Source organism: Solanum verrucosum, unplaced genomic scaffold, assembly GCF_900185275.1.
Source record: "Solanum verrucosum unplaced genomic scaffold, falcon-dt-bn FXZP01000138.1, whole genome shotgun sequence".
Lineage (NCBI taxonomy): Eukaryota > Viridiplantae > Streptophyta > Magnoliopsida > Solanales > Solanaceae > Solanum > Solanum verrucosum.
The window spans coordinates 1,315,547-1,342,741 of NW_026020134.1; the positions used below are offsets into that span (position 1 = coordinate 1,315,547).

At 33.3% G+C, this 27,195-nt stretch overlaps 3 protein-coding genes and 1 pseudogene across 3 annotated transcripts in view; 1 reads left to right on the forward strand and 3 right to left on the reverse strand.

Moving 5' to 3' along the window:
- Positions 1-27,195, reverse strand: part of LOC125827370 (actin-75) — a 130,305-nt gene that overhangs the window by 99,237 nt on the left and 3,873 nt on the right. The window lies entirely within an intron of this gene.
- LOC125827471 (short-chain dehydrogenase TIC 32 B, chloroplastic-like) lies at positions 1,565-4,699 on the forward strand. The gene is made up of 8 exons (XM_049506784.1): positions 1,565-1,676; positions 3,093-3,336; positions 3,437-3,516; positions 3,616-3,769; positions 3,853-3,931; positions 4,108-4,192; positions 4,277-4,323; positions 4,492-4,699. The coding sequence occupies exons 1-8, from the start codon at positions 1,565-1,567 to the stop codon at positions 4,672-4,674; spliced, it is 984 nt and encodes a 327-aa protein (XP_049362741.1). The 3' UTR covers positions 4,675-4,699.
- The window catches only part of LOC125827357 (DELLA protein GAI-like), a 56,958-nt pseudogene continuing 48,863 nt past the window's right edge, over positions 19,101-27,195 (reverse strand).
- The window catches only part of LOC125827472 (DELLA protein GAI-like), a 37,589-nt gene continuing 29,734 nt past the window's right edge, over positions 19,341-27,195 (reverse strand). Inside the window, exons 2-3 of the mRNA XM_049506785.1 lie at positions 25,377-26,036; positions 19,341-20,131 (exon numbers count right to left, since the gene is read on the reverse strand). Coding sequence (XP_049362742.1) covers positions 19,341-20,131; positions 25,377-26,036 — 1,451 coding nt within the window. The remainder of the gene's footprint in view (positions 20,132-25,376; positions 26,037-27,195) is intronic.

The following is a 27,195-nucleotide window of genomic DNA, read 5'->3' on the forward strand; positions in this document are numbered from 1 at the left end:
TTTTAATTATTGTATACTTTTATGCACGACAATAGTGTAGTAAAAACAAAATAAATATTAATTGAGAGGAGTCGATTTAGTCGAACTATTACCCTAACATAAAGGAGCACAAATGCAACTTTTGTTAGATCCAAAATAATTAGGTGTAATGTGGAAGCTAGCAAATCAAACCTCGAAAGACCATGAGTAAGAAGATAAACGAGAAATATATCAAAAGACACAGAAATTTAACGTGGTTCAGTCAATTGACCTACGTTCACAAAGGAGATGAGCAACCCACTATATAAACATGAAATACAAAATATAGAGAGAAATAACATCAACCAATTCACTTGGAATACAAGGAGGTTTACACAAATGATAACGTATCAGCAAAGATAGTTTATCCCTGCGGGGAGGACCTCAGCTCAGTACGCATAGAAGTACAGTCTACCTCTATTTAGCTCTACTGGCTTTCTTATACCTATACCAGGAACCCGAGCCTACCTCTTCTGGTTGAAGTTCCGATGAACCGGGTATTCCCCTCCTGAGCGAATGGAGGCTGACCGCTGAGCCCACTCTGGCCTCGCGGTTCCAGAACAGAAAACCAAATTGAGAATCAGAATCGCGAAGCGGTCACGACATCTTGTTGATATTGATTGAGGAGTTTGACGTGGTCTCCCTTTGACTTGCTAGGAAACTGAGATCACACTCTTTCCTACTCCAGACAAGTAGTACGGGATAAGGACTATAACTCAAGCCTACTGCTCCGTACAGAGTCAGGATTCAGGGATTTCAAACACTCTAATGGACTATAACAGCTGAGTATGTTGTGCTAAGCTCATTTCTCTTTTTAGGTCTTACCTTTTATTGTGTCCCAGAAATTCCCCCCCTAACCAAAACTCTCAAAGCTCCTAGACTACATTGTGAATGCTGATTAAGTTACAAGGAACGAACCTCTATTTATAGAATCTTAAACTTTTTCCTACAAGAAAAAGACTAAGTAAATATGAAGACTTTATGAACCTAATTATGGTAAAAAACTCAGACAAATACCAACAACTTTATAACCATAGATTCATCTGAAGCCATAACTTTCAATACCTCACTAACAAAATAAAATTTCAAATAGTCAACCAACTGAGCTACTAATATTTTCCGCAACTCAATTTAATCACTTAATTACTCTTCTTCTTCAAACCTAAATATGGAAATACAGTTGAAAAGTTAGTAAAGGGTAAATTAAAGGAGAGTAGCCGATTGGAACATTGAATGCGTGCATATGTCGTTTTGTCTAACAAATTAACTACCAACAATCTCCCAATATCTTACTTTACCATTTTTTGTATTTTTTCTCTATCTCTGCATATCCCACCGCCACGTCATTCTTCATTTTTGCCATTTTTATCTTTTATATATTTAAAATAAATTATTTTCCTTTTTTTTTTTTATATATATATAGAGGTTCTACTTTCTGATCATTTCACATTACAAATACTTAGAATCTTTATTTCATAGTTTCCCTTCGTAGAAAAAAAAAACACACACACACAATTTTTCTATCTTCTTAATTAAGGAAAAAGAAATGTTGAGATTGATAACAGGCATAAGAGGAGCAAGTGGATTTGGATCAGCTTCAACTGCTGAGGAGGTTACTCATGGTGTTGATGCTGCCGCTCTCACGATTATTATTACAGGTTTTACGACCTTCTTCGTTTCAATTTGTTTATCTTAGTTTGATCGAACTCAATTTTTTAAAAATAAAGAAGAATTTTGAATCTTGTTATCTTAAACTAATGACATACTATCTCTGTCCACTTTTAATTGTCATAGTTTCCTATTTTAGAGTCAAACTACAAAAATTACGATATATTTTTTCATCATATTTGATAAGAAAAAAATTGCAATTTATAGTATTTTTTCGTATAATTTTTGAATATCTATTTTTTTAAAAAAACATATCGAATTAATGTAATCTAATTTAATCTTGAAAATTAGTCAAATTGACTTTTAAAAAACACAACATGACAAATAAAAGTGGACGAAAGAGTATCTAATATATCAAAATGACGTTTAATTATATGATTTTAAACATATCACATGAGATAATTAGGCTTTGCCGACCAATTTAGGTGTGTCGGAAGAACACTCGCTTGAGTAGGGCACGATTGCTCTACTCTTTGAATTTGGAGAATCATTTGTTATTCACTCTCTTGATTTTCTGTTTGCTCCGTGATAATAATAATAGCAATTGTACAAATAGCTTACCACGTGTCAATTGTTTGTTCTTTTTTTTTTACTTGATATTTGGGATCCATATTGACACCGGACAAAATTCGAACCATGTGTCGATTATTTCCTACTTTTTGTATCTGCTATTTGCATGGGCATCGATTAAATTCGTTTCGCGTTACTTACCACTACGAGGAGGTAATTTTTTCCTACTTGTACAACCTTTAGAACTATATTTCCCTTCCTAAACACCTTAAGGATATTTGATATATCATATATGTGGAGGCAAGAGGAAAATTTAGGAGAAAAAGGCAACTTTTAGTGTGTGCTTGGTATGAAGCAGAATATTTGCCTGAAAATCATTTTGAAATTATTTTTAAAAGAAAAATAAGTGATGTATCATATTTTTTTTTGTGTTTTATGTTTGATAAATAAACATAAAATATTATCTCAAAAATATTTATACAGTTGATGATGGGGATAAGGCACAAGTAGCCTTATACTGTTGATGATGGGGATAAGGCACAAATAGCCCCTAGACTATGACTGAAATCTCAGAGACATACCTTAACTAAACTAAGTTTGTATTACCCCTGAACTCATATTTTTATAATTTTATACACCTTTTGGCTTACATGGCACACTCTGTGACTCCATGTAGTTGAGGTGCGTGGGAGATGCCACGTATGCTAAAAAAGTGTGCAAAATTACAAAAAATTGAGTTCGGGATGATAATAGGACCTTAGTTTAGTTAAGTTGTGTCTCTGAGATTTCGATCATAGTCTAGGGGTCTAGGGGTACTTGTCTTATCCTGTTGATGATTATAGATTGTGCGGTGCTTCTGGTAAGTTTGAAGTAATTTGTATTTATACAATAATACATTTTGTCCACAGGAGGTGCAAGCGGCATTGGTTTGGAGACAACACGAGTTTTAGCTCTGAGGAAAGCCCATGTTATTGTTGCTGCAAGAAATATGGAGGCTGCAAATGAAGCAAAACAACGCATTTTGAACGAAAACAGAACTGCACGTATTGATATTCTGAAACTCGACCTCAGCTCATTGAAATCGGTCAAGGCATTTGCAGATAACTTCTTAGCACTTAACCTTCCTCTCAACATCTTAATGTAATTGACTCGATCTTCGTTCATTGATATATTGTTGGATTTTGCATCTAATAGGAGTCACGTGTACCGTGTTGTTTTTGAACATACTTTGCGAAAACAGAAACAATGCAGGTATCATGTTCTGTCCATTTCAGCTTTCCGAGGATGGAATAGAGATGCAATTTGCTACAAATCATCTTGGTATAACGCGTAATTTTTAATATCAAGATTTCGGATAGATCATTTCTCTCATGGATGTGGCTGATTTGATTCTGTTTCTTTTTTGGGGGAAATTTTCAGGTCATTTCTACTTGACTAACCTTCTTCTAGACAAAATGAAGGAAACAGCAAAATCTACTGGTATTGAAGGTAGAATTGTGAATTTGTCATCAGTAGCTCACCTAGTTTGCCCTAGTGAAGGAATACGATTCCACAATATCAACGACAAAAACAGGTAACCTTAATTCACAAAGTTATATAGCGATAGTACGTTGTGGAATCGATTTCTACATTGTGATTATTCGTTTCACTGATCAGTTATCAAGACAAAGTGGCCTATGGACAATCCAAATTAGCCAACCTACTACATGCCAATGAGCTATCTCGCCGCTTGCAGGTAATTGGCTAAGTCTGCATACTAGTTACTACTAGCTGTCCTGCCCCTGGATGAATATTTAAGCTAATGTGTTACTTTCTATTTCATTAACTTCATTTGAGACAAATTAAAGAACGACATTTATAAAAAAAGATACTCGAAGGGTGTTAGAAATGCAATTCTGTCGTGAAATGCAGGAAGAGGGAGCAAATATCACTGTCAATTCAGTTCATCCGGGTCTGATAATGACGAATCTCATGAGACATTCAGCCTTTTTGATGAGTACGCTACATATAACCCTCATACAAAAGATTAGCTCGAGGAATTTCCGAGTTTTAATTGGAATATTTTTCTTTTAATTGGCAGGAATCTTAAGGGTTTTCACTTGTTTACTGTGGAAGAATGTCCCTCAGGTAACAACTATATCGCTCGGACCCTCCAAGTATATAGCCTTTAGAGGATCCTACACAAACCCGAGAGTACATTTTTTTAAAGAGCCTGAGCAACATACGTTGACAGTTTCTCATTACATTTGAAAGCTGATAAACGCTGATTAATTACTAAACTGATTTATTTTCCAGGGGGCAGCTACAACTTGCTACGTCGCCCTCCATCCAAGTTTAAAGGGAGTGACTGGAAAGTACTTTTCTGATTGCAACGAGTATAAGCCAAGCAAGCTTGCACGAGACGAAGTGTTAGCTAGGAATCTTTGGGATTTCAGCAACAATCTGATAAATGCATCTCAAAAGATTATTGATAAGTAGAATAGAGTAATTGGAAATCCAGCAAGTTGTTTGCATTCATATGTTGTGAAACTGTTGTAGAAGGTAGTAGCTTTAAGCTTATCTGGTTCTGTTCCCAATTTATAGTCTATCTGTGTATGTTGCTTTATGTTAGGTTACTTATGTTTTAAATGTATCTAAAATTTTAGTTTTTTGCTCTTTTCGGTAAAATTTTAGTTTTTTGCTCTTTTCGGTTCTCAATTGACCTTGTAATGACTGTGAAAACGTCTATTAAAATTTAGTTGAACCTTTGCACGTGTAACAAGTAAGCTAGTTTAACATTTCACTTATGGTAGTTGTCGACAACCTTAGTCCCAAGCCTATGAATGAGGGAAGCAGATTAATGCTCTTCTTTTCGTTTCTCAATTATGGATTTTTGTGTAAGAAGTCTCTTGTGCTCCTTCTCTACTACCACTGCCATATGTGAGGAGGCATCCCTCCTTCGCAAGGGATAGATCATTGTCCTTGCGTTGTTAAGGGATTCAGCCAAATGTGACAAGCGATCCTATAGAGAATAACAAAAGAAAAGTATAATCGGGTGCATTAAGGAGGAAACTTTTATAGAGAATAAGAGAAGACAACTTTTATATATACAGAAAAGAGTGTTACAACACAGACAATTATATTACAAGTTCTGAATATGACATTAAGGAGGAACATCCAGGTGCTACCCTCAACAACAACAACAAATCTAATGTAGTCCCATACGCAGGTCTGGGGAGGATAGAGTGTACGCAAACCTTACCCCTATCTCGTGGAGGTAAAGAGACTATTTTCAGAAGATTGTGCACTTCACGTTATCAAATTTAATTTCTACTGCAGAGATCCTCTCAATAACTTATAACAGTGAGGTCGAAGAAAAGAACCATCTCACAAATGTTATCAAATTGGACTGTCTGATACATCTAAGACAGTACCTGTAAACAGTAAAAGAAGAGTAACATATAAAACTACGTATTGGATGATGCAGGACAACTGCAAAGAAACCTCCTCAGAGTAGCAGGATTTTCCAGGACAGCTGCAGAGCAACCTCACCCATTGACTGACTCCCTAGACATGGCGACATAGCCGCGCCAGTAGATGTGGTGATGAGCGGGCGACTATGCCAACTCAACATAAGACACCCATCTTTCACTTCTACTCTATATCCTTCTCCATATTAAGGCCAATAACAAGTTTGCGTGTCTGTACATATTTGAACCCAGGTTGAACGCTGCAGAGTTAAATCTCACTCACCATTGACTCAGCGTCTCGTGTCTCACAACTCGCTTAGTCCCTTCGCAAGCCACCAAGTTATAGATTTCCCGCCCTAGGTACTGCCCCGCAATCTTCAAGCCTAGAGTGCTGCGCTTAGTCCACTCTGAGTTCTCCAGCAAATCGAACATTGTTGAATTGTAAAGCCATGCTTCGTTAATTATGTATTTAAAGACACTCCCATTGTGATTCGCTTCTTGTTAGGCCATGGCCACAATCTTCGGCTCTATTTGTTTTATTAAATCCAACACTTTCTCAATTGCTCCTGGAATGGAAAACAGAGTTCAAAGCCATTGCTTCCACATTACTGGGTCTAATATTCAACATCAATGCTTGAAGATCGCTAAAGTAGAGGATCGATCAAACTTTGCGCACTCTCTGCTCACCATTTGATTGGTCATTAATAATTATTTATTACTCCTTCCGTCCAATTTTATTTGAGATAGTTTGATTCCACACGGAGTTTGAAAAAAAAAGGAAGATTTTTAAAACTTGTGATCTAAAATGAATGATATAAATATGTTATTCTAACTAAAAAAGAAAATAAGTCATATAAATTGGGATAGAGAGATTTTTTTTTAATTATTATTAAGAGACTTGAATGAAAGTGAGTATTTATTTAACAAAACAATAACTCTAGTCAACAAAGGGATCGTGATCCAAACAATAGACGAGTCCCATTTGGACGGATCCGGCTCCTCTCCATTTCTCTTCTCTCCATTTTCCCCAAGCTCCTATTTGGATTAGTGACACATGACATAGGTAAGATATATTTGTGCTTGCAATGGATAAACATTTGTGCCTTAGTGGATAATTAATAACCAAAGGCATTATTGCATTAGCCTTTGTGATGTACGTTTCTGTGAACGTTGGAAAGTTGGCCGTTGTACCAATGCACGTTAGAGGCTTTGGTTACCCCTCTCATTCTTCCATTCTTAATTCCTTCATTATCCTTGTAACCTATGTTACTACATCATTATCTTCCTATTCATTGCTAGAAAGACTTCTTCTAGTATAAATAGTGGTGATCTTTATTTGGTTTAGTGACAAGAAAATATAGAGTGCATAAAGTTTGTCAAAAAGAGAGTTCTTATTAGTTGAAGGGAGGTGTTTCTTTTGTGGAGCTTTGGACTCAACTCTTGTCCAGAGTTGTTGATTTATACTTTGTGAAGGCTGTTGTATCCTGGAGGGGACAAGTCAAGAGGACTACTGCTGGACCAGTGAAGAACATTTGTTGCAGTTGGCTTGAATCTCCTTAAAGAGAGCGAGATATCCGCGCCTCAACCTGAAGATTGTAATATTGTAATTTTTTGTTATCTTGTAAGTTTTTCACTAACAGATTGCATTTGTATTAGAAACAAAGGAATCTTCATCTTCCATAATTGTATCCATGGACATCTCTCGTGAACTCATTTTTTTTTTTTTGGGTTAAATTGCTGGAGTTACCTTGGTGCTTCCTTAATAAAAGTGAGGTCATGACATAGTCAACTTATTTTATCTTATTAGTCATTTCGGAGAGATTTCGCTTTCATTTCATAATACGCATAAAGAACACCACTCATAGTAGAGGATCGATCAAACTTTGCGCACTCTCTGCTCACCATTTGATTGGTCATTAATAATTATTTATTACTCCTTCCGTCCAATTTTATTTGAGATAGTTTGATTCCACACGGAGTTTGAAAAAAAAAGGAAGATTTTTAAAACTTGTGATCTAAAATGAATGATATAAATATGTTATTCTAACTAAAAAAGTAAATAAGTCATATAAATTGGGATAGAGAGATTTTTTTTTAATTATTATTAAGAGACATGAATGAAAGTGAGTATTTATTTAACAAAACAATAACTCTAGTCAACAAAGGGATCGTGATCCAAACAATAGACGAGTCCCATTTGGACGGATCCGGCTCCTCTCCATTTCTCTTCTCTCCATTTTCCCCAAGCTCCTATTTGGATTAGTGACACATGACATAGGTAAGATATATTTGTGCTTGCAATGGATAAACATTTGTGCCTTAGTGGATAATTAATAACCAAAGGCATTATTGCATTAGCCTTTGTGATGTACGTTTCTGTGAACGTTGGAAAGTTGGCCGTTGTACCAATGCACGTTAGAGGCTTTGGTTAACCCTCTCATTCTTCCATTCTTAGTTCCTTCATTATCCTTGTAACCTATGTTACTACATCATTATCTTCCTATTCATTGCTAGAAAGACTTCTTCTAGTATAAATAGTGGTGATCTTTATTTGGTTTAGTGACAAGAAAATATAGAGTGCATAAAGTTTGTCAAAAAGAGAGTTCTTATTAGTGTGAAGGGAGGTGTTTCTTTTGTGGAGCTTTGGACTCAACTCTTGTCCAGAGTTGTTGATTTATACTTTGTGAAGGCTGTTGTATCCTGGAGGGGACAAGTCAAGAGGACTACTGCTGGACCAGTGAAGAACATTTGTTGCAGTTGGCTTGAATCTCCTTAAAGAGAGCGAGATATCCGCGCCTCAACCTGAAGATTGTAATATTGTAATTTTTTGTTATCTTGTAAGTTTTTCACTAACAGATTGCATTTGTATTAGAAACAAAGGAATCTTCATCTTCCATAATTGTATCCATGGACATCTCTCGTGAACTCATTTTTTTTTTTTTGGGTTAAATTGCTGGAGTTACCTTGGTGCTTCCTTAATAAAAGTGAGGTTATGACATAGTCAACTTATTTTATCTTATTAGTCATTTCGGAGAGATTTCGCTTTCATTTCATAATACGCATAAAGAACACCACTCATAGTAGAGGATCGATCAAACTTTGCGCACTCTCTGCTCACCATTTGATTGGTCATTAATAATTATTTATTACTCCTTCCGTCCAATTTTATTTGAGATAGTTTGATTCCACACGGAGTTTGAAAAAAAAAGGAAGATTTTTAAAACTTGTGATCTAAAATGAATGATATAAATATGTTATTCTAACTAAAAAAGTAAATAAGTCATATAAATTGGGATAGAGAGATTTTTTTTTTAATTATTATTAAGAGACATGAATGAAAGTGAGTATTTATTTAACAAAACAATAACTCTAGTCAACAAAGGGATCGTGATCCAAACAATAAACGAGTCCCATTTGGACGGATCCGGCTCCTCTCCATTTCTCTTCTCTCCATTTTCCCCAAGCTCCTATTTGGATTAGTGACACATGACATAGGTAAGATATATTTGTGCTTGCAATGGATAAACATTTGTGCCTTAGTGGATAATTAATAACCAAAGGCATTATTGCATTAGCCTTTGTGATGTACGTTTCTGTGAACGTTGGAAAGTTGGCCGTTGTACCAATGCACGTTAGAGGCTTTGGTTAACCCTCTCATTCTTCCATTCTTAGTTCCTTCATTATCCTTGTAACCTATGTTACTACATCATTATCTTCCTATTCATTGCTAGAAAGACTTCTTCTAGTATAAATAGTGGTGATCTTTATTTGGTTTAGTGACAAGAAAATATAGAGTGCATAAAGTTTGTCAAAAAGAGAGTTCTTATTAGTGTGAAGGGAGGTGTTTCTTTTGTGGAGCTTTGGATTCAACTCTTGTCCAGAGTTGTTGATTTATACTTTGTGAAGGCTGTTGTATCCTGGAGGGGACAAGTCAAGAGGACTACTGCTGGACCAGTGAAGAACATTTGTTGCAGTTGGCTTGAATCTCCTTAAAGAGAGCGAGATATCCGCGCCTCAACCTGAAGATTGTAATATTGTAATTTTTTGTTATCTTGTAAGTTTTTCACTAACAGATTGCATTTGTATTAGAAACAAAGGAATCTTCATCTTCCATAATTGTATCCATGGACATCTCTCGTGAACTCATTTTTTTTTTTTGGGTTAAATTGCTGGAGTTACCTTGGTGCTTCCTTAATAAAAGTGAGGTTATGACATAGTCAACTTATTTTATCTTATTAGTCATTTCGGAGAGATTTCGCTTTCATTTCATAATACGCATAAAGAACACCACTCATAGTAGAGGATCGATCAAACTTTGCGCACTCTCTGCTCACCATTTGATTGGTCATTAATAATTATTTATTACTCCTTCCGTCCAATTTTATTTGAGATAGTTTGATTCCACACGGAGTTTGAAAAAAAAAAGGAAGATTTTTAAAACTTGTGATCTAAAATGAATGATATAAATATGTTATTCTAACTAAAAAAGTAAATAAGTCATATAAATTGGGATAGAGAGATTTTTTTTTAATTATTATTAAGAGACATGAATGAAAGTGAGTATTTATTTAACAAAACAATAACTCTAGTCAACAAAGGGATCGTGATCCAAACAATAGACGAGTCCCATTTGGACGGATCCGGCTCCTCTCCATTTCTCTTCTCTCCATTTTCCCCAAGCTCCTATTTGGATTAGTGACACATGACATAGGTAAGATATATTTGTGCTTGCAATGGATAAACATTTGTGCCTTAGTGGATAATTAATAACCAAAGGCATTATTGCATTAGCCTTTGTGATGTACGTTTCTGTGAACGTTGGAAAGTTGGCCGTTGTACCAATGCACGTTAGAGGCTTTGGTTAACCCTCTCATTCTTCCATTCTTAGTTCCTTCATTATCCTTGTAACCTATGTTACTACATCATTATCTTCCTATTCATTGCTAGAAAGACTTCTTCTAGTATAAATAGTGGTGATCTTTATTTGGTTTAGTGACAAGAAAATATAGAGTGCATAAAGTTTGTCAAAAAGAGAGTTCTTATTAGTGTGAAGGGAGGTGTTTCTTTTGTGGAGCTTTGGACTCAACTCTTGTCCAGAGTTGTTGATTTATACTTTGTGAAGGCTGTTGTATCCTGGAGGGGACAAGTCAAGAGGCCTACTGCTGGACCAGTGAAGAACATTTGTTGCAGTTGGCTTGAATCTCCTTAAAGAGAGCGAGATATCCGCGCCTCAACCTGAAGATTGTAATATTGTAATTTTTTGTTATCTTGTAAGTTTTTCACTAACAGATTGCATTTGTATTAGAAACAAAGGAATCTTCATCTTTCATAATTGTATCCATGGACATCTCTCGTGAACTCATTTTTTTTTTTTGGGTTAAGTTGCTGGAGTTACCTTGGTGCTTCCTTAATAAAAGTGAGGTTATGACATAGTCAACTTATTTTATCTTTTTAGTCATTTCGGAGATATTTCGCTTTCATTTCATATTACGCATAAAGAACACCACTCAAAGTAGAGGATCGATCAAACTTTGCGCACTCTCTGCTCACCATTTGATTGGTCATTAATAATTATTTATTACTCCTTCCGTCCAATTTTATGTGAGATAGTTTGATTCCACACGGAGTTTGAAAAAAAAAGGAAGATTTTTAAAACTTGTGATCTAAAATGAATGATATAAATATGTTATTCTAACTAAAAAAGTAAATAAGTCATATAAATTGGGATAGAGAGATTTTTTTTTAATTATTATTAAGAGACATGAATGAAAGTGAGTATTTATTTAACAAAACAATAACTCTAGTCAACAAAGGGATCGTGATCCAAACAATAGACGAGTCCCATTTGGACGGATCCGGCTCCTCTCCATTTCTCTTCTCTCCATTTTCCCCAAGCTCCTATTTGGATTAGTGACACATGACATAGGTTAAAATAAATGGTTGAGATTTAATTTCCCAAAGTAAATCTCTAACCATGATTTAATTAATAAATACATTATATATTAAGTATTAAAATTATTATAATCTCACTATTTTAGCAACATATTATCATGTCCATAAATATAGGGAAAAAAAGTTCTCTTCCTAAATATTTTTTTGTACGTAAGATCTTTTTTTAATTTTCTTAACTGAATAGAAGTATAGAAATCATAATTAACCTACAGTACATACTTGTATCACCATATCCTTAATCTTATTATGAAAGATTATTTAAAAGAAAATTAAAAAAAGATCTTACGTACAAAAAAATATTTAGGAAGAGAACTTTTTTTCCCTATATTTATGGACAAGATAATATGTTGCTCAGGGGCGGCTCGACAGTGTTAAAAAAAAGACATGTGCCTTAGGCCCCAAAATTTAAGGGGCCTCATTTTTAATAATAATAGGTTATAAGTTACTATTTTTTTTGATAAATATTGAATACTATTTGTAGGAAAAGTAATTTTTCACGAAAAATGAAGGAATTATTAGAAGAATTTGACATATTTGGAGTACTATAGCTCATTAAAAATAATTTAAAGTAAGAATGGTTATATTATCAATTGACAACTAGAACAAATCAATTAGATAAAAGTTATTAACAATTTAACTTAAGGCCCCGTTTGATTTTTGTTTTAGGCCACGAATATGCTTGAGCCGCCCCTGATGTTGCTAAAATAGTGAGATTAAATTAATATTTAATACTTAATATATAATGTATTTATTAATTAAATCATGGTTAAAGATTTACTTTGGAAAATTAAATCTTAACCATTTATTTTAACCTATGTCATGTGTCATTAATTCAAATAGGAACTTGGAGAAAATGAAGAGAAGAGAAATGGAGAGGAACCGAATCCCATTTGGACATATATTGTTTTTAAAAATAATAATTGAAGACATGTTTCAAATTTGACTAGTTTTCAAGTGAACCATTTTTTTCCACTCACATTTTTTTAATATTTATTTTCAAATATTATATTATACTTTCTATTTGCAAACACCTACTAACGACATAGATTGGACATTAATTCTACAGAGTGTAATTTTCTTGGCAATTGCCGATTACTTGTTTTTTTTTCTACCAATCAAGCCTTGATTCGATGGTTACTAAAACAAAAGATAAATTTCAATTTTGTGTGTTGGATCTGACCTATTGGATGTTGGTCATGACTCTATATTTGGATAGTGGCGAAACGGTCTGGAGATTTATTATATTGGATTATTTATATGTTTTGTAAATTCTCTCAATAAATCAATGTTTCAACAATTCCAGAAAATTTCCATCAGGTCTGCGGTCTGCCTACACTATGGCCTCAGCTAGAACACACATCTCGACTATTCCATGACTAAATACCTAAAAGTAGGAGTGTTCACGGGTCGATTTGGATCCGTTATTGGTCAAAACCAAAATCAAACCAACTTAATCAGTTTTAAAATTATCAAAACCAATCCAAACCAAATATAATATACATTTATCGGTTTGGTGGTTATCGGTTTTGGTTTGGTTTGGTTTGGTTATTCAGTTATTAACCATACACAAAAATAAAAGAAACAATTCATTCAAAACAAAAAATAGTTAGATACTGAACTTTCGATCACTAAATTTACTATCAATAAAGCTTTAAAATTCACTATATTGGCCTAGAAGGAAAAAACAATAACATTTTCAGTTCCACAAAGAATTGTCATAGACACTCATATACATGAAATCAATAACATAAATATTTCATCTTAGGCATTTTTGCTTTCAATAAGTAAATTATAAAGAAATTTTAATGAAAATATGTATAAGATCTTCAAAATTGTTTATAAAAGTATGTATATTAATAAAATATATGTATATAATTCATCAGTTTGGTTCAGTTATTTCTTCGATTTTTTCGAATAAAACCATAACCAAATCAAACCTAAATAAAATCGGTTTTACTTTATCGATTTAGTTCAGTTTTTCGGTTTGGATCGGTTTTTATCCAAACCATGAACACCCCTACCTAAAGATAGCGGTAGATGAGAGTTAACCCTTAAATGCAAAACTATACGTGTGATTGACATACCAAATGTACAAATCATAAATATATATATAAAGGAGAAACATAGACAAGGTGATGTGATACCTCTCTATGGCCTCCATTTGCATTTTTTTCTCCTCTTTTTGATTTTTTTTTTAAATTTAAATTAATTATTGTATCATAAAAATAAATTACCAAATTCATTACAAATAAATATTTTATTAATGGAGGAACATTTACTACAAAAACTCTTCACATTCTTTTTTTTATTTGTTTGTCTCACTTATAATAAAGGAGAAACATAATTTATCTTTTTCTTCCTTTTTTTTGGCTTTTTTAAAATTCAAATTAATTATTGTATTGTAAAATTAAATTACTTAATTTATTACAAATAAATATTTTATTAATGGAGAAACATTTACAACAAATACAACATTTACAAATAAACAAATAAATATTTTATTTATTTATTTGTCTCACTTCTAATCATGAAATCATAATAATCTTATATATATATATATATATATATATATATATATATATATATATTAAGTATTTTTCTCTTAATTTTTTAATTATTCACAAGGAGTTATTACCCATGACTTACCCCTCTTTAATTTTTACTTTTAATAATATTCATAACTGTCATAATTTTTATGTCCATAACCTCCAAACATAAATTTGTACATATATGATGTCTTATGATATTCCTCTATTTTGCCAATAAATTCATATTAGTTTCATGAATTCACATTTTTATCATTTCTCTTCTTCATCACATTGGTTTGGTTTGTAACAAAAAAGAAGTACATGAAGGTAAGAAATATTTCATTCTCAAGTCTTTCTTTTTTCATTTCCTCTATTTTGTCTATATAAATTCATATTTGGTTTGTGAATGAAACTAACATGTAACAAAAAAAAAAAGTACATGAGTTAATAAATATTTCATTCTTAAGTCCTTATTTTTTCATTTCCTCTATTTTGTCTATATAAATTTATATTTACTTTCATGAAGATTCACATACAAAATTATCTTTTTTTTTTCTTTATCATATTTATTTGTGAATTAACTAACATGTAACAAAAAAGAAGTACATGAAGGTAAGATATATTTCATTCTCAAGTCTTTCTTTTTATTTCTATGTACTTGGATATGCTTTCTTAATATTTTATTTATGTTTGTATTATCATTCATTAAGCAAGTATGATTAAAAAAAATGTCTTTGTACTTCTTAACAAAGTGTTGTCTGTATGCAATTGTTCTTTTTAATAGTCAATTTTCCGGATATAATATAGTTTGATTATAATATTTGTTAGATTTCAAGAAATGACTATTATTTAAATTGTTAGTACAATTGGAAAAAATCATATAGTTTAAATTTCGTTCTTTCTTTTAATATAATTATTTTTAATTGGTATATGATAATTTATTTATTCATTTTTTAATTCAATTGGTTGCATATGATGAAGAGTTTGACATATGGAGCAAAATATGGTGACAAATCTACTTGCAAAGGAAGATGACAGAAGGAAAAAAATGAAGCATAATTAGAGATTCTTTTTGCTAGGTTTTATTTTTTTATTTTGACTTGTATTAATAACTTAGTTACTTTTGCTAGAATTTTTTAAATTTTGGTTTGTATAAATAATTTAGCTGAATGTATAGTCAATGCTAATCATTTGATCCTTTACTATTCTACTTTTTCTTTGTTATGAAGCACAATTAATATAATTATCCCATTTCAACAAAAAAATTTATTATGATTAGGAATTTCATTTTTATTATACTCGCAAAAAAGTAATTGAAAAATAAAATATTAGTTCATGATGCCATTTTTTTTGCGTATGTAACAATCTGTGTTCGACACCGTTCATTTTTGTTTAAAATGTATGTATAATTTTTGTGCAGTCATCGATTATTATATATTTTTTTTGTTCATTTTTTGTATTTTTACCCCTTATTTTCATTTATTTATTTTACAACTAAAATCAATGCATAGTTATTAATACATTTAATGTCTAATAAAATTATATATTTGAATTATTTATAACTCATGTCTCTTCATCTTACTTGTAACTTCTAATATTAAATATTATGCATAACTTTTGTATGTTTCATTTTTCATATTCTTATAAATATTTAATAAACTAGTTAACAGGTCCGCACTTCGCGCGGTAATAAAAACTTCATCAAATATATTTTTATAAGATTAGAGTAAGGATCTTTTAAAATTTTGAATATTTGAAACACTTTATCCTTTTCCAAATTCAAATGGGTTAGATTAACGTACACTTAATTGAATGTGTTTATCTATTTTTGAGTTTTTATTATATTAATAAAGTAAAGGTGAGAAAAAATTAGTCTTTTAGAAAGACTATGTAAAGAGAGAAATAAACTTGAAGAATAATTAATGCAGAGTATATAATTTACAATATATATATCTTTTGTCATTGTTGAGTTATATTTTTGTACTTTTATCATTTATTTCTTAAGAATGAATATAGCACAAATTAAACAGGATCCATCTACGGCCAGGGGCGGCTTAACATAATTGGAGGTCTAAAGAGAAATTTCAATTTGAGGCCTAAAATATAAACAAACTTCGTAAACGTATTTATTCAAAATTTATTTTTCTTACACAATATTTAATGTTATTTTTTCAATTATTGATATTAGATAAGATTTTATCAACTCAATATAGATTTTTTTTTTTTAAAAAAATATACTTTATATCATAAATAATCAATTTTTTCTATAAAATTTTTGACACATAATTTATTTTTGATTAAAATTTGGGCATAAGCCTTATTTTACAAACACAAGAGCCACCTTGCATCTACCCTAATTTAATAATGGTAAATCAAACAAAAATGTTTTTATTTTTCTTGTGTTTTCTCTATGTTTTGGAGTACTACAAAGTTAGGAGAGACACAAATACGCAAGATACTAAATCACTCATCCAATTCTTTTTAGGCAGAGAGTGGAATTTAGGGTGTTTTTTGACGAAGCCTAAATATGTTTAGTCAACAGAAACCGACTTTGCTCCCAAGAAATGATAATTTGACTTAGCAGAGATACATGCTTCTCCACGCATCACCGTCCTCATGATAGTCAACAACATTTTAAGAAATCAAAATATTTAAATTTCTTCGAGGCGCGGATATCTCGCTCTCTTTAAGTCCATTGCAACAAATGTTTTCATCGGTCCAACAGTAGTCTTCTTGGCTTGTCTCCTTCAAGACACAACAACTCAATCACAAAGTATAATTCAATAAATTTTGGACAAGAGTTAGAGTCCAAAGTTCCACAAAAAGAATACCTCCCTTCAACTAATAAGAACTTTCTTTTAACTTATTTTATACACTCTATATTTTTTTGTTCTCAAAACAAAGGAAAACCATCACTATTTATAGATCAGAAATTATTTCTTGCAAAGAACAGAATAATAATGGAATAGTCAATAAATAAATAAATAATCTAGATGTTACATGAGTGACAAGCATAAAGAGGTAGAATAATAAATAAATAATAAGATAGAGGTTACAATGGTTTTAATGAAAAATAAAAGTATAAAACCATTCTTGCCAATTAGCCTATGTGCACTAACGTCTACAAAAAACTGAAGCAGACAAAAATATGTTGCTTACATAAGCACTAACTCTAAATGGAGTAATGCAACATAATGACACTAATTATGCCAATATAATGACACTCTCGATCTAAATGAGAGTAAAGAATGACATATGATAAAAAATATTATCAAAGTGGCAACGTAAAAGATGCATATTATTTTAATATTAAGATGACATACTAACACTTTATAACCCATAAGTATATGTCCAATAAAATTGAGAATATCGATTTTTTTTAGAAATTACAAGTCATAAATTTTACAAAGTTATCTTCCCTTTAACGTAATCACTGTGTAAATCATAACTTCAAAAATAATGTCAATAGCTTTATAATATTACTGTATCTTTAAGAAGTACTTAAGGACAAAAAAATTATAGTCCATATTATTGCCTTTTCAAGTTCCAAGTTCTCAAACATTATATGAAATTAATATACATATATATGTCTTGATTTGAAAAGAACTCTTGAAAAATTAATTTGAATTGTAATTTTAATAATAATCGTTGTTATTTATTCCCTAGTAATTAAATAATAAGAGAAAAGTTTTTCAAAAAACAAAATGAGAAGAGTGAATTGAAAAACTACAATAAGAAATAACAAATAAATAACATTATCGGTCATTGAAATGTATCACATTACCTAATAAATTACGATTGACAATTATAACATGTGTAACTTGATTCAAATTTTGGGGAAAAGGAAAAAAAGAAGAAGAAAAAAACATGTGAAATGCATAAATCTATATACATCTAAATGCGAGTTTTTTTTTTTATATATGATTTGCACCTCAATTTTTAAAATGTAACAGCTAATCAAATAATAGAAGATAAAAAACTAAAGCATAAGCAAAGGGGGAAAAACTTACCCTCTGAAGAAATTAAACCTCTAAAAATCAGGTTCTGAAAAGGAAAAAAATATGTTATCTAAACTGTTAGTGTCAAGTGACAACAGAGAAATTCCAAATCCAAACTTACATTGCTCATCAAGTAATAGAAGATAAAAAAAACACTAAGAGCATAAACAAATGGAGAAAAACTTACACTTTGAAGAAACCTAAAAATCATCAAGTAATAGAAGATTAAAAATACTAAGAGCATAAACAAATGGGGAAAAACTTCCACTCTGAAAAAACGTAAAAATCAAGTTCTGAAAGAAGAAAAAACACGTTAGCATCGGATGACAACAGAAAAATTATAAATCGAATATGAAAAAGGAGGAACAAACTTACATGAATGGTAAGAGTTTGTAGGAATTCTTAATGTGATATATGAAAGATAAATATCGTGTCATTTCATAAATGTGGAATTGAACAGGTTGTAACGTATTTGACAATAATTATTCTATTAATGTGTGGATATTATTATATTAAATTATTGATTAAAAAAATAATTAAAATGGCCTAAAAAACCACAAAAAAGATAAATACAATCCTTGAGCTATGAAAGGTGTCACATCACTATTTTTTTTATCTAGCTTTATATATATATATATAGATGTTTAAAAAATTATAATAACCAAATGTAATAATAAATACATAATAAATTTTTTTTTTTTTTTATGAAATCAGAGTTTGTATAGAAAATTAGTACTCCAATAAAAGATAGAAGAAATTAAAACATACAAAATATTTTCAACGTAATATAATATTTCAAAATATTATCTCTTATTCCATTTACTTCACCACGGTAAATATTTTGTTCCACTATATACATATGAATAGTTTGCATTTAACAAAATACAAAAAAATATATATTATATTTTATATGTTTAAAAAAATGAAAAAACGTATGACATCGTAGATGTAGAGAATAGTTTGCGCTATCAAATTTGCGTTATCAAATTTAATGGCTACTGCAGAGATTCTCTCAATAACAGTGAGGTCGAAGAAAAGAACCATCTTACAAATGTTATCAATTTGGACTGTCTGATACATCTAAGACAGTACCTGTAAACAGTAAAAGAAGAGTAACATATAAAACTACGTATTGGATGATGCAGGACAACTGCAAAGAAACCTCCTCAGACTAGCAGAATTTTCCAGGACAGCTGCAGAGCAACCTCACGCATTGACTAATCCTTAGACTTGGCGAAATAGCCGCGCCAAGCAGATGTGGTGATGAGCGGGCGACTATTCCAACTCAACATAAGACACCCATCTTTCTCTTCCACTCTATATCTCTTTCCATTTGTGTACAAGGCCAATAGCATGTTTGCGTGTCTGGACGTATTTGAACCCAGGGGAACCAGGTTGAACCCTGCAGAGTTAAACCTCACTCGCCATTGACCAAACGTCTCGTGTCTCATTACTCGCTTAGTCCCTTCACAAGCCACCAAATTATAGATCTCCCTCCCTAGGTGCTGTGCCGCAATCTCCAAGTCTATAGTGCTGCACTTAGTCCACTCTGAGTTCTCCAGCAAATCAAACATTGTTGAATAGTAATGCCATGCTTCCTTAATCCTGTTCATAAACACACTCTCATTGTGATTCACTTCACGTTCGGCAATGGTCACAATCTTCGGGTCTATTTGTTTTATCAAATCCATCACTTTCTCAATTGCTCCTGGAATGGAAAACACACGGTGAAGCTTGAAAACAGAGTTCACAGCCACTGATTCCACATTACTGAGTCTAATATTCAACATTGGTGCTTCAAGATCAGCTAAAGTATGGACCACTAATCCACGGAATTCAAATTCTATACCCATTGACTCTGCAAGTTGGGCGAGCTTCCCACCAACTTCCTGTAAGGCATCGGTAGTGTCATCAGGCTGAGAGTGGCCACCAATTCCTGTGAGCCGAAAAGCTGGTGGACCGCCAGGACGCAAAGTGAGAGCCTGCAAAAGTGCTGGCCATTGCGAACCTTGATTTAAGCTGAAATCAATTACATGTACTCTCTTGGAATTGGCGAAGGCCTCCAAAATGGATTGATTAGCAATTAAGTGGGCGAATTTGAGGAAGAGGCAGCTGTCGTAGAAGCTCATACTCAAGACTTGGTCCTTGGAATAGGATGATTCAACAAGATCTTCCGAATTTGTTCTGTGAATCTTATGATGCAAAGCATCTGCAAAATAAGTTGCCTCTTTCTTCATTGCTCCTCCAATTTGTGAAACTGCAATTCTTCTTATATCACTGATTAGTTCATCCGCTAGACTTAAGTTGTTCTCTTGGATTGCCTCGGCACATGCCATCATCGTATTAACAAGCCTAACACTACTCTCTTCGTTTACTGAACTGCCACGAAATTCAGATCCACCACAAGATTTCAGTGTGTTGTCGCAAAGTGCCCTGAAATCAACATTTAATATCCTAGTCTCTTGCTGATCATCAATTTGCTTATTATTATTTAACCAACAGGAAGACGCACTTGATGATACAATCATTGAATCATCCTCATTACCACCGCCACCAGCAGCAGTCGAAATCTGCTGGTGGTGATGGTTGTGGTGGTGTTCGTCTACACTCATAGAAGAAGACGAATTAGGAATATTGTTATCTGAGATCAAACTGTGAGTCCAGCCTGAAATATCAGAAGCTGGGTAGATGATTGCATCTGTATTAGAAACAACGGAATCTTCATCTTCCATAATTGTATCCATGGATATCTCTACTGAACTCATCCTTCTTTTTTTCTTTTTTTGGGTAAATTGCTGGAGCTACCTTCTTGCTTCCCTAAAATAAGTTATATTTCGCTTTCATTTCATACTAAATATCAATTAATATAGATATTATGATAAAAATAGTCATATCGATAATTAATTATTAAGAGACATGAAATGTGAACGGAGGGAGTATGTATTTTTCAACAACAAAGCATCAACTTAGTCAACAAAGGACAGTGATCCAAACAATAGACAGGTCCCATTTGGATACGGATATTTCTTTATTTAAAAGGTTTGGTCATATATTGAATTATTTTTAAAAATTAAAATTTGAGAAAGTGATTTTAACTAGTTTTCACACTGCGTAATTTTCTCGGCAATTGCCAATTGAGTCTAGACTCTTTTTAATTCTACCAATCAAGTCTTGATTCGATGTTTATTAAAATGAAAGATACATTTCAATGACAACAGTCATTCAATTTTATCACATTAAATTATTGGAGTATTTTTTAGTCATATAAAGGTTATTCAACTTTAAATTTATCACACAAAAGTCATTTTTCTATTTTGTTGTCACATAAAAGTCACCTAACTTTTGGCCTAGTTAACAAAAAAAAAAGAAAAAATGAGTTAAGCTATCCCGTCAGGTCTGCCTACTTTGTTTTTAATTTGTATCAGCCCATCTTTTTATCAATCGCCTACACTATAGCCTCAAATAGATCTGTGACACGAACTTATATGCATCTCGACTATTTGACTAAATACCTAAAAATGGTGGTAGACAAGAGTCAACCCTTCAATGCTAAGCTATACACGCGATTGACATACCAATTTTGCAAATGTAACTTCAAACTAAGGAGCTTTCATCTTGAAAAAAAGCAGTAGACTGACTTTGGCCTAACTCATCGGTAGCCCTCTAAAGTTGATACGATATTTCACTTAGACACCTTATCTGGATGATATTCAATTTAGATACCTCATATAGGGTCTCGCTATGTTGACACTTTTTGTTTACATGGCATAATGAGTGTGATACACTCATTGATAAGCGCGTGAAATAGTTCTTTAGTTTATTTTTAGTTATGTTTTTTCTTCTTCTTCCCCATTTTCAGCCACCATTTTCCCAAGTTAAATTTCATCCATTGTGAAGGAAGGTTTCAACAACAATGATGGAAAATGTTCTTAAAATTTAAGAATAAACCCATTCATAAAATTCTTTCTCGAAAGAATATAATAGTTGCACAAAAGTTAATTTAAGAAGATTAATAAAAGCTTATCTCGATAATTTGCGGGGGCAATGGCGTGTAGAGGCGGAACCAAGATTAAAAGTTTGGGGGTTCTAAATTTCCTTTTAGAATAAATAGAGGGGGGTTCGGAGCTACAACTCTAGCGTGAAAAGCATTTTCACAGTCTCTTCCTTACCACTAAACCGTCTATTAATTTTGTTGAGGGTATATACATATATATTTATTTAATTTTTTAATACAAATACAAGGTCTACAAAAAAGCTACTTGGTTTGTCAGAACCCACGAACCCCCACCTAGCTCCGCCAACACACATGACAAATGTCGTCATTTAATTCGTCACTTTACAATCGTGAGTATAACACACTATATGTTTTTGGTGATATTAAAAAAGGTGTCAAAATTGACATAGCGGGATCGTATATGAAGTATCTAAAATGAACATCGACCAAATAAGGTGTTTGAAACATCGTGCCAACTTTAGGGGGACACTGACTTTTGAATAAGCACCAAGAGTCATGAAACTGAAGAGTCCTAATTTTAACTTGTTCGAACTAACATGAAATATAGCATAGAAGAAATTAAAGAGTCAGCTAATATAACAAAGGTTGAAAAAATTAGCATGAACATGCCACGACTAACTAGCAAGAGCCGGCCTTGCTTGTAATAGCTGTAAAAATGTCTCTTAAATTTTAGTTGAACCTTTCCATGCATAACAAGTTAGCTAGTTTAACGATTCACAGGTAGTTATAGCAATCTTAGTTCCAAGCGTATGAATGAGGGAAGCACATTAATGATCTTCTTTACATTTCTCAATTATGGATTTTCGCATAAGAAGTCTCTTGTGCTCCTTCTCTACTACCACTGTTAAATGTGAGAGGGCATCCCCGAGCTTGGAAACCTACTTTGCAGGGATAGATCATTGTTTTTGAGTTCTCAAGGGATTCAGCCAAATGTGACAAGTGATTCCTGAGACCTTCAGCTTCAATACTCTGGAAAAATAAGCATAATGAATGATGCAGAGACAAGAAGTGCCTCGTCTTCCATAGAAGGCAATACCTAATTTATAGAACGGTAACTATGATGAAGGACTTTTGTTATTCCTAGTTTTTCCTTTGGGAATTACAATTAGTTTGTTTTCAAGCCTGGAAAAAGTTTAGACAATTAAAAACAGAAAGGTATTGCAGATAACGTAAGTGTTATATTCTGATAATTTGATGAATTAACAAACTATGAGAACTAGTAGAGAGACATGATCCCTCGTGTGGAAGTTGTTCAGGACAAGTCAATGGAGTACAGCTGCAAAGCTGCCACACCTGCCGTGGTAGGTGGGAAAGACAGTAGAGGCGCAGAGCTCTCGGCAATGGCATTCTACTAGGTTGTTTTGTCCATCTTATATTGGACACTTTGACAAAGAACAACCTAGATTTTGCAAATAAGGATTCTAAAAAGCAAATGACATTTTCTCTCAACGGATGAACTACTCTCATACGAACAGCAAGGGACCTAATTGAGTGATATGCAAAAAGTTTCAAGTAGTTATTTGAGTTTAGTGTCTTGTACTAAAACATTGTAAGATTTATTCCTATGTTAAGGAACATAAATCATTTAAGTTGTAATCAGTAGTGAAGTTGAGTCCATGGTTAGAGTTAGCCGTTGTGTATCTGATTGAAGTCTATGTTAACTAGAGGTATTTAATATAGTGGACAACAAGGTTATTGTTCTGAGTCTTGTAGTGGAGATATTACATGGTGTAGGATTAAGAGTTTAATCTTTTGTGATTATTGGAGTCTGTATTCACATGTTGCTTGAAGTTAGTGGAGTTGATTGAGAAATCTTGTGTGACAGGTCGTGGTTTTTCTCCCCTTGAGCAAGGAGGTTTCCACTTAAAGTTTAGTGTTCTTTTACTTTAAGCATTTACTGTTAATAAGTACAATTAAGGACCTGCTCTGTTGACTCGTGGTGGACTTATATAAACTAACAATTAGTGATCTAAGATAAATGTTTAATAGAGAAAATAGCTTTGCAGCACGGACAATTACAAGTTCTGATAACATAGAGGGAGGAACATGTAGGTGCGACCCTCAACAACAGCAACAAATCTAGTGTCCTCCCATAAGCAGGGTCAGGTAGGATAGAGTATACGCAAACCTTAACCCTATCTCGTGGAGGGTAGAAAGACCGTTGCCAATTGACTGCCCTTAGCGTTATTAAATTTAATGACTACTGCAGAGATCCTCTCAATAACAGTGAGGTCGAAGAAACGAACCATCTTACAAAGGTTGTAAATTTGGACTGTCTGATACATCTGAGACGATACCTGTAAACAGTAAAAGAAGAGTAACACCATTACGTACACTCTGAGTTAGTTAACACATAAAACTACGTATTGGATGATGCAGGACAGTTGCAGAGCAACTTCCTCAGAGTAGCAAACTTTTCTAGGACAGCTGCAGAGTAACCACACCCATTGACTGATTCCCTAGACTTGGCTACATATCTGCCAAGTAGAGGTGGTGATTAGCGGACGACTATGCCAACTCCACATAAGACACCCATCTTTCACTTCTACTCTATATCCCTCTTCATTTGTGTACAAGGCCAGTAACAAGTCTGCGTGTCTGTACGTATTTGAAGCCAGGGGAACCAGGTTGAACCCTGCAGAGTTAAACCTCACTCGCCATTGACCCAGCGTCTCGTGTCTCACAACTCGCTCAGTCCCTTCGCAAGCAACCAAATTATAGATCTCCCTCCCTAGGTGCGGTCCGACAATCTCCAAGTCTATAGTGCTGCGCTTAGTCCACTCTGAATTTTCCAGTAAATCGAACACTGTTGAATAGTAATGCCATGCTTCCTTAATCCTGTTCATAAAGACACTCTCATTGTGATTCGCTTCTGGTTCGGCAATGGTCACAATCTTCGGCTTTACTTGTTTGATTAAATCCAGCACTTTCTCAATTGCTCCTGGAATGGAAAACAGACGGTGAAGCTCGAAAACAGAGTTCACAGCCACTGCTTCCACGTTACTAGGAATATTCAACATCGATGCTTCAAGATCAGCTAAAGTATGAACCACGAATCCACGGAATTCAAATTCTACACCAATTGACTCTGCAAGTTGGGCGAGCTTCCAACCAACTTTGTGTAATGCATCGGTACTGTCATCAGGCTGGGAGTGGCCACCAATTCCTGTGAGCTGAAAAGCCGGTGGACCGCCAGGACGCAAAGCGAGAGCCTGCAAAAGTGCTGGCCATTGCGAACCTTGATTCAAGCTGAAATCAATTACATGTACTCTCTTGGAATCGGCGAAGGCCTCCAAAATGGATTGATTGGCAGTGAAGTGGGCGAATTTGACGAAAAGGCAGCTCTCGTAGAAGCTCATATGCAAGAGCTGGTCCTTGGAATAGGATGATTCAACAATATCTCGTGGATTCGTTCTGTGAATCTTATGAGACAAAGCTTCAGCAAAATAAGTCGCCACTTTCTTCATTGCTCCTCCAATTTGTGAAACTGCAATTCTTCTTAAAACACTGGTTAGTTCATCCGCTAGACTTAAGTTGTTCTCTTGAATCGCCTCGGCACAAGCCATCAACGTATTGACAAGCCTAACGCTACTCTCTTCGTTCACTGTCTTATCAGTATCCGGCAATAAACCACCAGGTAATTCTGATCTACGGCAAGTGTTGTTGCAAAGTGCTCTAAAATCAACATTAAATATCCTAATCTCTTGCTGATCATCAATTTGCTTATTATTATTAAACCAGGTGGAAGATGCACTTGAGGATACAATCATCGAATCATCATCACCATCACTGCCACCAGCAGCAGTCAAAATCTCCTGCTGCTGATGGTGTTCGTCTACATTGGTAGAAGACGATGATTTAGAAATATTGTGATCAGAGATCAAACTGTGAGTCCAGCCTGAAATATCAGAAGCAGCGTAGATGATTGCATCTGTATTAGAAACAAATGAATCTTCATCTTCATTAATTGTTTCCATGGAAATCTCTCTACAATTCATCTTCTTCTTTCTTTTTTGGCATAATACATAAATATACCCTTTAACTTAGCCTCATTTTACATTTATGTCCTCCAACTTTGAGTATGCATAAATAGACACTTAAACTTGTATAAAGTTGAACAAATAGACACACGAGTCCTACGTGTCACAATACACGTAGGACACCACGTAGGACACAAATTTCCATGTAGGACGTTTGTGTCTATTTGTTCAATTTTATACAAGTTTAAATGTCTACTTGTGCACGCCCAAAGTTGGAGGGCATAAATGTGAAATGAACCAAAGTTAAATGGCATATTTATATATTAGACCTTCTTTTTTCGTAGTTGTTGGTAAATTGCTGTCAACCTTTTTTTTTTTTTTTTTTGCTAATTTCGAAGAGATTCGCTTTCATCGCGCGCGTAAAGAACAGCACTGAAAGAAGATCGAGGATTAGATTTGTAATCGTTCACTTTTACTTTTACTCTGTTCAGTGTTCACTATTTCGAAAAGAGTATAAAGTTTTGTGCTGCCTATAAAATTCTCTTTTATGAATAAACCTGATAACTTAAGTAATTAATAATACTCCATATATTTTTTCTATATAATTATAATTACAGAAAAATATAGTTGAGGAAAGTTGAGTCCTCTTTGTGCTCTAACTAGAATTATTAATTAGTAGTTATCTTCTTGATCGATTTTATTTACTTTTCTAACTCTGTACTTTTTTCATAGATATACCGAAATCAGAAATAATTCTTCAATGCAACAAACAGCTTTTAAAATTGTCTTTGCTTTTTCTTCTGAGATTATGACAAGTCATGATTGGGACAAACAACAAGTTTGTTTTTAAAAAGCAGCAACTTATTATTTTGATTAGGGGAAATGCATAATTACCACCCCAACTTATGCCCAAAATCTCAGAGACACATTTATACTATACTAAGGTCCTATTACCCCCTAAACTTATTTTATAAATAATTTTCTACCCCTTTTTGGCCTACGTGGCACTATCCTTGAAAAAATTGTCAACACACGCTGGACCCACAAGATAGTGCCACGCAGGCCAAAAGGGGTAAA